At 38.7% G+C, this 10,851-nt stretch overlaps 1 protein-coding gene across 1 annotated transcript; it reads right to left on the minus strand.

Annotated features, from left to right (window-relative positions):
• Positions 1 to 577: 577 nt before the first annotated feature.
• Positions 578 to 8,414, minus strand: LOC149010922 (F-box protein At3g56470-like). The gene is made up of 2 exons (XM_089162505.1): positions 7,457 to 8,414; positions 578 to 675 (listed from the first exon to the last, which is right to left on the minus strand). The coding sequence occupies exons 1-2, from the start codon at positions 8,412 to 8,414 to the stop codon at positions 578 to 580; spliced, it is 1,056 nt and encodes a 351-aa protein (XP_089018631.1).
• Positions 8,415 to 10,851: the final 2,437 nt, after the last annotated feature.

Here is a 10,851-nt window from a genome sequence, read left to right on the forward strand (position 1 = left end):
ATGAAAGTCAATATGAGGAAAAACAAACTGAAGAGGCGTACTTCACGCAAGGTGTTGGCAACCATGAAGATTACATTGAAGATCCCTCAAGTGGTTTTGCTTGTTACTAGGATTAGCCTTACTATGGAGTGGGAACGTCTGAGCGTCATTGATGAAGTCTATGTTTATGAAGACGTTCTTTATAAGATAGAATAGACTTTAGTTTAGTTTGTTATATCTTTATTTCTTTATTATCTTAGAAACAGATGTAACCTTTCTTTTGATTTGCGATCTACTTTCCGCTGGTTGTAGAGTGGGATTCCGCCTCACTTTAATTATTGATTTAGACATTTTGATTGTCTTTCGTACTCTGATTACATATGATTTATTCTTTCCTTATTTGGATCTTTTGTTTACCTTTTGCACATTGATTATTTATGTTCATGATTATGTTATTGTCCATGTGGGAGGTTGATTACCTCGATACTTGATCTTCGGGGCTGTGGATCACACACTCGGGTATGCCAGGTAGGGTATCGGCTGGGTGGATGTGACAGATACCCTTGTAGGAAGGGTCTGAAGATAGTGCAAAAGCTACCTATTCTGCAGTCAAGGCTCGAGGAGACCGTTGTTCAACAGTTACAATAGCCCTGGCAACCTTCACCCGAAGACTTTCTAGATTCATCCTAGGAGGCACTGCAAAGAAAGACAAAAGTCAGAGTTGAAAGAATTCGCAGTATTTTCACGAAAGTGAAACGTGGCAGATAGAAAGCTCACCTTGAGCCAACCCCCAGTACTGAAGGATGGAGTTGTATTCCATCGCATATCCATGTATCTCTTGATACCATGGAATTGACTTGATCTTCCCGATGGCCGTTTTGTCTTCTTTGGATAAGGGAAGGACCCGGTTACCCTCAGAGTATGAAGTGTACTGCTTCTAGATGGTCGGGAAGTTAAGATCTGATTGAGGCTCAGTAGAAAAAATACCGCTTGCGCCATCCTCTATGATTGGAAGGGCAAGTTCCTTTGGCAAGAATGCTACCCGTCCAGTCAAGCTCCACTTTATTGCACTTAGAAAGCACAACCCAACCGGGAGGATGGGAAATAGAAAGAACATGAAAATGTACAAAAAGAGGAAGAGAAGGTGTGATGCCAAGTTCAAAGCATAAACCCAAGAAGCCGACAAGGAGACGCCAACTATTGGGAAGAAACATTCCGGGACAAATGTCCCAATGATTCAGAATGGTAGCAAACAAAGGATTGAAGAAGAGAAAGCGAACCCTGCTTTCCAGTGTATCAATATACAGGGAAAATTCGCCCGGAAGGGTCAAATCGACTCTCTCATCAGAATTGGGAGCCCTAAGATGGTACGAAGAAGGAAAGTCAAAACCCTGGAGGGCAAGGAAGGTTTTCCTCGTTATAGGAGGAAGAAACAGAATCAGGTCCACCGGCGGATTTGGTAGGTTGTCTTGACTACCCAGAGGATTCAGCAGTTACCTTAGGAGTCATGGATGGTCCAGACTCAAGAAGGGCAGAAGAAGTCTCAGCTTTTTCTTCTACTCTTCTCTATTGGCTAACTTCTTCGAAGTCACGCCAGAGGGCAGTTAGGGTTTTCTTGTCACTATCCAACTGCTCAGAGGGGACAGAAACAAAGGCATCATCACCACTATTGCCTTTACCGGCGCTAGGCACAGGGAAGTCTCAGAAGAAACCCTACTATCTTCCATTACTAAAAGGTCTGATTGTGGTTTCTAGAGAAAAAGAAACCTGGAGATGAAAGTAAACTTTGCAAAGGAGTCAGTAAACTTACTGAGTCACTGAGGCAGAATGCTCGAGACGAAAGAATCGTGAAGGTGCAAAGAAGACGACGAGGTTTCAAAATTCCAGACAAAGAGAATGAAACCTACGAAGACAACGAACAGCTTTTAAGCACCCGCTCGAGTGTTCGAGGACGTGTACGATCGAGATGAATTCGGCATCAACGATCGAGATTTGAAGACGATTCTAAAGTTTGAACTCACGAATCCAAAACAAGCGTTCAGAAACCGTCGTTTTGATTGCGTGAGCCACGATAGTTTCGACTGCAAAAGGACGCGTGGCGTCACCCTCACAATGCTTGAGGAAAAAGTGACACAATCGCATTAAATGTGAAATGACATTTAATGGGTTATGCAAGACTATTGCTCGACGAAGAACCCAGTTAAAAACCAAGACCTCGGGATCGACCAAACGCTTGGTCTATGGGGGCTCGTGATATGGAGAAAATATGATCGAACTTGGTTCATTCTTGGTTCGACCCTCGACTCCGGTCGAGACGAAGGGAATCGACTCGCTTCCGAGTGAGCCGGGTTCAGGAGGTAGCTTGCTGAGGAAGAAAACTAACTCGGCCACAAGCATGCCCTAATCCGACACTTTTGGAGTAGGTTAATCAACTTAATGACGGCTAGCAGAATTCAGCGGCTGTCACTCATTGCTATCATATGGATAACCATCAGATAACAGTCGGGTTATCCTAGGAATCATCTACTAGTCCAAACTAGTAGAAGTCTATCACTCAACGGATCTATCAGTTAAGATCCAACGACTATCCGAAGAAGGCTCAAATACATCCAACGAAGGATATTGGAAGGTACACTCTATATAAGACATCACCTATTCACAAGGTGAGGACGGACGAAAACACTCAGATGCTTACTATCTGAATCGTATTCTTGTTATTCATTCCTTAGCTCTGTGCTCTAGCAGAGCTGTTTGTGATTAAGTTCATCAACTGACTTAGCCTTCGGAGGTGGACTCCCCACCCCAGCGGTCGGGCCACATTTGACGCTTTATTTTGCAGGTCACTCTCAGGAGATCTAAGGGCTGAGCAGATTTTGGACGCATCAGTTACAAAGCCGTACAACCTAGTGTTGTATATGATCAATTTTTGTAGATATCTACACAGAAGCCAATTTTCACGTGGTGAAGGGGGATTCAAGACAGTTCACGCAATATCTACTACTGATTCACAGATTTTAATTCGGCTTGAGTTGAATATGGCCAGATTAGGTATATCATGGACTATTCTGAGTTTTATTCATAGGATGATCAATGGATCTAATTTTGTATTGGGAATCTGCTGCACTCCAATTCTGTTCTCTAGAAATCTAACCAATTTCAATGATCTCGCTCGAATATTATATGGACAAATTACCATGGTGGCCTTGAAACATCAACCAGTGTCCCTGGCTAGAACTTCACCTGTCCCAAGTCCAAGTTAGAGATGAAGCAATGTAAGTAGCTTGGCAACATTAAGTCTAAATTTTGTTCTTAGCTGAGAAAAAAATTCAAGCAAAGCTTTGTGCAATGCTATAAATTTGAATTCTGTGTATTGGTTGCCTTGGTTTTACTAGCGACACATTCTTAACGTATATTATTCTACATAGGAGATATAACAAATGATGACGGGAGAACAAGTTAAGGTGAAGAACAGCTGGGATCACTGACTTGCCAATAGGGGAAGAAGACATTGACCTGGTTCCCAAAGTAAGGAAGTAATATTCATCCTTCAACCACATAACTATCCATTGGGAGGGGGGGTGGTTGGGGAATTCATCTAAAACACAGTAAGGATAGAGACAGGATTGAAAAGGAACACACACAGAGAGAGAAGGGTAACTGCAACTGCAATGCTTAAGAGTTGAATCCTCACCATCTGTCAGTCTCTCAGCAAACTCAAGTATTTAAAATTTTTTAGATAACTTTTTGCATTATTTAGAAATTTAGATGATAGCCTCCTCAGCTTCTTCAAGTTTGACAGACAAGGTCATGTTTCAACAGAATGCATCCATTGATATACAAGTACACCAGATTTTCCAACCTATCAAGTCCCTGAATCTCAGATAACTTCATGCAGTCTTTAGCTGATAGCCTCCTCAGCTTCTTCAAGTTTGGAAAACAAAGTAATTTCCAATAGAAATGCATCTATTGATACACAACTTCTCTAAATTTTTCCAAATTTCAACCTACCAAGTCCCTTGCAGTTTTGGGACATACCTTAGATTGTAGCATCCACTCATGTTGAATGTGACTGAACTCTTAAGATGACCAATGGGTTTGTCAACTGTAAACAAATTTGAACAGATGTCAACATGCAATTCCTTTAATTGCATATTTGCTGCCAAGTTTGGATAGTTCGTGGACAATAGCTTAGCTTCAGAACTATAAGAGTTTCTGCGTCCTGCATAACAGAACAGCAGCAACTTGAATATCAGATATTAATTAATTGATGATCTTACCTTAACAAGTATTCTATATATATACATATAATCTTGGCAAGAAATTAGAATAGTTAACAGAGAGAGAGATAGATAGAGAGAGTCCTTATTCTTAGACCCCGTACCTTGATATATTGCTAACACATCCATTTGTCTAAAATTTCCAGACATGGAATCCAAGGGGTTGCAAAATGCATATCTTGGATAACTAATCATGGTTAGATGTTAGATCGGCTTTGATGCAACAAATTGTGTTGGTCACACATCGCTTGCGAAAGTGTAGTTGCCAATATGATAATCAACAGCAAAAACATTCAAGAGTCATGCAGTCAAGCATTATTTGTCCCTTAAATTTTAGTCCACAAAACTAAATGGTATAGTGTTCCCCCTTCAACCATGTCTCTTTCTTGAAATTTCTAGTTGATTTTCACTTTCCTTTCTTCAATTATCAATACATGGATTATCACAATATCTACTTAACAAATCAAAATTTATAACAGATGTCTATATTCTCAATTGTGATAAGACTAGTCTAGGAATCATTAGGAAGTTTAGATCAGTTGGTATAAGATCTTCAAGAAAACAAAGGAGGCATCGGTGAGAGCCCAAATAAAAAAATTATACGTCATTGATACCCAAAACAGAAAGTGAAATACATCCTTTTTACTAATATAGAGGTTCAATCCAAAAATAGTTCTTGGTGACAGGGAGGTCACCACAACAACTAGAGGATTGGTAGGTTTTCCTGGCTTTGAAAGAGTAGATCTTTGGTGCTTCATTTGTGCAATCACTGTTCTTTGATCATGAACCTAAGTATACCAAAATCTATCTCTGTAATTAGACTATGGCATGATTATCAGATATCCATATATCATGTTTACGTATTTCTATCAGGATTTACTTCTGTAATATTATATAAGCTTTGAAGCGAAAGTTTCATGCTTGGGTGGGTTGACATGCACCTATTACAGTATATCTTACTAAATCTTTATATGATCTCATTCATGAATCATGATGATGGCTAATATAGGAATTTTTGTGAAGTTCAGAATAACCTTTGATCAAGAAAAACGCAACATATTTCCATGAGTGAGTAAAAAGAAACACAAAATACATGTGTGATTGAGGAAAAGAGAACTTCCAGTCTTCTGTTTTCTTCATAAACAGGGAGGAAGGCAGGGAGAATCAGATAGTGCTGTTGGGTGTTTGACAATGTAACTAGGTCAAAACAAACTCAGGAGAGCAACATGTCACAAAAAAGAAAATAAAAACTGGTTTATGTTATCATTGCTTGATTTCAAAAAGTCAACAACCAATAAACACAGTTTCAGTTCCATGGGAAGGAAATCTCTCCATTTGAGTTTTCTTTTGCATTCAAGATCGTCAATTCACTTGACAAGCCGCAATTGTCTGTCTTCCTCCAAATAATGATTTCCAAATAATGATTCTATTAACACACGGAAAAATCAACTTGGATCTACCTTACTTTGATGAAAACCAAATCGTTCGAAGAAAAACTGAAGACTCTTAGATCTGGTAAGTAACTTAAAAAAGGAAGAAAAGAAGGAAAAATGTTAGGTAGTGGATTATAGAAATATTATCTACCACCTTTCACACAGTCACCAGCCTCTTGTTCACACAAATTAGGACTCCAATTAAGAATAGATTCAGAAAAACAGAGTAATACCAAGTTCAGAACTTCAAAGCAAACATAATGCTGAAAATGGGAGGCAAGAACTCCCTGTAAGTCTCCTTGCCCAAACCCAATATAAATTCTTCGATGCCTTCCTTCTCTCTCACCCTTCCCAAAAAAACCAACAATTCTCATAGCTAACTAACAACTGACTCCATAACACAACCACCCATAACACTTGACCTAATAGCTGACTTAACTCACTACAAACTTCTCATTCTCTCCTCCACTCTTCACACATGTTCAGTGACTGCTGCAAAACCAACTCCCATGCTTGGTGGCCCCCTGCCCTTGTTTTGAGTCTTCCTGATTTCTCAAGTAATAAGGGGCCTATCAAAAGAGCTATCTACAAAAATTTGAATAAGCATGATCTAGCTTCCACCTTTGCATAGTTTAACAAAGCATGGTGTGGCTCTTTTTTTTAAGGTTTGGCTTGTTGAATACACAGGTTAGTTACCATGTCCCCATGAGCATCACATTATCCATGCAAAATCAAGAATAAACAGAAAGAACTAGCAGCAAGAGCTTCTACTTTGCCGCATGAAGTTGACTAGCAGAGCCATCCAATTGGTATAATGTCCACTGAAATTCCTAGTGTTGATATCTAGATTATGCAAAATCATGGTTTGATTACCAGGATACACCTGACAGTCCATGAAGGCAACTTATTCTCAACAATCAGGCTAGGTGAAAGAACTGATAGGACCTTAAATATTCTGAGCCCCAGGCTGAGGAGAAAACCATAAAACTAGAAATCTCAAAAACACTAGTAAACATGATGCCTTTATAAGGAGACAAAAAACATACCCAATGCAAAAAGCTCTTCCTATAGAGATAATTTCTAACTCATGATCGATCACCAGGTGAATATATCAGATAACTTCAAATAGTTCTAGGAAAATAAACATCCGACTTGATCAAACATGAGCATCCATGGACGTTTTCCAACTCAAAAGAGAAACTTGTCTGACAAATGAAAAATAATTACAGCAAAACTCATACCTAATTTTTTAGACACATTTAAAATACAAGAGTTTAGTATGATTTATGATTTCAAGATGGATTTGAGTCCCATGCCATAGATTGGCAGTAGGGAGTTACTATCTAATAAGCAAATCTTTGTTTTCAACAATTCAACCCCAAACAATAGACTTATTGAAAAAACTCCATACAAAGCTTCCAAAGAATGAAAAAGAGTTAATGTACCATAAAAAGAACTACAAAGAATGACATGTGTTTCCTTCTGGAGTCCTTATCATACAAACTCGGCTTTACAGATGGATTTCAGTGATCTCTCAATTTTTGAGTCTTCTTTACTGATATGGGGGTTCGATCCAAAAATGGCTCATGTTGACAGGGAGATCACCATATTGACTAGAAGTTCGGTAATTTCTCCGTGCTCTGAAAGAGTAGAACATTGGTGGTTCGTCGGGTAGACAATAATAAATCCTATTCATCATTTTTTTTGTTCTCTGGTTCTTCGAAATCATAAAAGATGTGCTACAAGAGCTAATAAAGAATGACTTACATGCCAAGTCTTCGACCCTGACCCACTTCATCTCATATTTGTCTAGCTTGTAAATCCAAGCACGCCAACCCCAAAAAGCCAAAAGACCAAGGTAGAGCTCCCCATCATTCTCATCTCCCACCATAAAACTATGATAAGGTGACCATGGAATGTCCAATATTGCCGTAGCTTCTGTGAAAACATTCCATGATTTTTGAGCAACATCAAAGGTAGCCAATCCACCTCTTACAGTGGAGCAATAAAACTTCCCCTTCAAGTAGACAACATCTTTAATCGGTAAAAAACCACTAGAGAAACTGTATGAAGACCAAACCATCTCTCCAAGGTGACATATACTGATATCAACTTTACCACTATAATGCAAAACAAAGAACACGCAATCAGGAGAAGTGGGTGGTGCTGAAAAGGTTGCAACATCGAAAAGGAGGGAGCCCAAATCAGGCAAGTCAAACCTCCGGTTGATAAAGGGAGAGTAAAGAAAGAATGAAGTGCTAAAGCAACCCGAACTAGAGTCAGGAACAGAATTAGGGTGAGAAACCAAGACCCAACCGAACTTGGAACTACAGAGCCGAGGAACATTATCTGGTTCTTCGATGCCTTCAATTTTAACAATGTGGGTTTTCTTGTGTTTGGAAGAATGAGAAGATGGTTCAACAAGCATAGATGGTGAAGTCATACGGTTATACCAATTTGTAGCCATTAACCATGGAATTTCCTGATGAAAATTCTGCGAGCGAGAGTATCCCGTAAGTAGTTGATTTGAGGGGAACTGTACCGAATTCCAGTGCTTGCAAACTGCATTAAAACGGGCAATATCATTCAAATAGAGCTTTGATATGATGTTCTCTAAAATATCTGCCGGAAAATCAGACCAAGAGCTCTGCTCCTCCTTACTTTTCAAACATATAGCCTTTCTCTTCTTTTTTATTTCCATTGACTTGGACTTCGTTGGTGCCATAGATGAACTTTCTAATCTAATCTAATCTAACATGAGAAAAACAGAGCTGCTGCGAGAGAAAAACAGAGCTTCGAAAGGGTAAGAAGGAACTCAGTTATATTTAAACTGGAATTTAGTTGTAGACTTTTAGTTGAACTCGGATTCTCCGAGATGTACTCGGCTTGTCACCGTTATTAGATTTAAACTGAACTTCAAGTTGAACTTTCTAATTTCACTTTCCCTGTTCCGTTGGGCCTTATGCTATTTAATTATGTTGTGAAATGACGATATTAGACCACTCCCCTATTGTAAAGTGACCTCCTTTTGGGGGCAATAGAAAGGAAATAGCGAACTAATTGGAATTTCAAATTTATTTAAACAGGAGATTTAGAAATTTAGTAATTATAGCTTCCATATATAAGATTTCTTTCCTTTTTTTTCACTCAGTTCCTAATTAGTAATTGTAGCTTCCATAAATAGGATTTCTTTCCTTTTTTTCCTCAGCCCTTAAATAGTCAACATGGTATCTCATCTCTTATTATTCTCAAGCGAATCACATGTGCGGCTTATCATACCTTTTTTATTATTATTTTTATTATTTTTTAATATTTTATAACTCTTGAATCAATTTGATGTAGGTAAATTAGAAATACAAGTTGCATTATAGGAGTATTTTGGAAAAGAATATTTTAAAGTTTCACAAAAAAAGAAAAGCAATTAATGTTTAATGTTTAGATAATAAAATATCAAATATTAAATATTTTTAAAATCATATATTAATTAATGTTTAGTGGCAAATATACCCCAATTACACATCTTATTTTCTTTATAATTAAGGATGTGTGGCTGGTTCTATTTAGAGCATACATAGTGCCTCATTGTATTGCATGTGAAGGCGTTACCACTCCTCTCTTCTCTTCCCCATAGAGTCCTTGTCTCTTTCTCTCTCCCACCAATCTATTACAACTTCAATGTTTAACTTCCACTCAAGGTCTTAACCAGAACTTTACCCAAAAAGCGAAAAAAAACCCATCCCAATCAAGATTGATCAGAAAATTAGGGTTCGATATGCATCATATCAGTTCGGCTTTCAAGCTATTTCGAGCTGAGATTCGATCCAGAGCTCGTGGAAATCGCCTACAAGATCCAATCAGAATAGGAATTGGATTGACCTAAGCTGATTCTAATCTTGAGCAGTCTTTTTTATTTTAGGTGGTTTCTCACTATGGTTATGGCAATGGTTCTAGTAGGATGAAGGAAGAAGATGGGTGAACAGATTCCTCCTTCACTCACCTATGTGTTTGATAACAATAGGTATTGGGGACATTTTAGCCATATCATATGTATTAGATAACCTGAGAGGTATTTTGGTCCCTCCCAGTTTGAAATTTGAAAACACTTAACGGTGGCTAACAATGTTGGTTTGGTTGAAACCCACACGTAAGATATTGCACTAAAGGGACCTAACATTATGTTAATGACCAAAATGGTCATTCAATTTACCGGTCCGACCAATGAACCTTGTCCGATCATGGCATCAAGAGTTGGTCCGGCCATCCTATCAAGGAGGCCCGATCAAAGTAAACTTCTGCTATACGACAACTATCTAGAAGGATGAGCCAAGTAAATAACTCTTCCTAGAGTTATATTTCGAGTCTAACTCTATTATCTTAAACTATATAAACACCTCAAGCATGCATAAGAAGGTAAGTATTCATATTCTACATGATCAGTTACTTGAATTTCTTATTGAGTAATTGAGTTCATATCTCCTTGGTACTGACTTGCTCGTCGGAGACGTACCTCGACCCCCCAAGGTCGAGCACGTGTTTCGCAGGAACTTGACATGGAAGGATGACCAGAATTCTGTATCAACAATTGGTGCCATTTGTGGGAAACGCATCAAAAAGTCATGGTGCGAACTAGATCAATGGTCGGAGATACTAATAAGAATGAAGACGAAGTCAATAATGGGAACCTTCCCCCCAAAACCATTGAGATTCCTCAACAGTAGGATCAACCGGAACAACCTGATCAATTCGTTACAATGAATCAGTTCGAAGAACTTCAAAAGCAAATCTCATCTTTAAACAATTTGGTTAGGATGAGCATTCGTCATCTAGTCACTCCCGGCGTAGACGACTAGGGAAATTTAATCAACCCTGACAGAGCTAGAGAGGACTGACCATTGATTCCTAATCAAAATCCCCAACCATCTCAAAGAGGATGGGGAGGGGGGAATAGCAAAAGAAAAGATAGGAGAAAAGTCTAAAGCATCAAAGGAGGCAATCCCTCTAGGCAATGATGATGAAGATCGTGGAAGTAGCACTCATCCAATCAAAGATCCAGAGTACAAAAACAACAACAATGGTCCAAGCAAGCATGAGGACTACATGAATAAACTTCTTGAAGAATTGGATGAGACACTGAAGAAATTGAAAGATCTTGGTAGGGATGC

This window comes from Hakea prostrata, chromosome 7 (assembly GCF_041222555.1).
Source record: "Hakea prostrata isolate BN-2017 chromosome 7, UWA_Hpros_2, whole genome shotgun sequence".
Lineage (NCBI taxonomy): Eukaryota > Viridiplantae > Streptophyta > Magnoliopsida > Proteales > Proteaceae > Hakea > Hakea prostrata.

What these genes read in the sequence shown, in the direction of transcription:
- LOC149010922 (XM_089162505.1), bottom strand. Translation starts at nt 8,414, where the DNA reads ATGGCACCAACGAAGTCCAAGTCAATGGAAATAAAAAAGAAGAGAAAG. An exon ending in CAGGGTCGAAGACTTGGCAT is followed by an intron (nt 676 to 7,456) that starts GTAAGTCATTCT and finishes CTTTCTTTGCAG; the next exon opens with TGCCTCCTAGGATGAATCTA.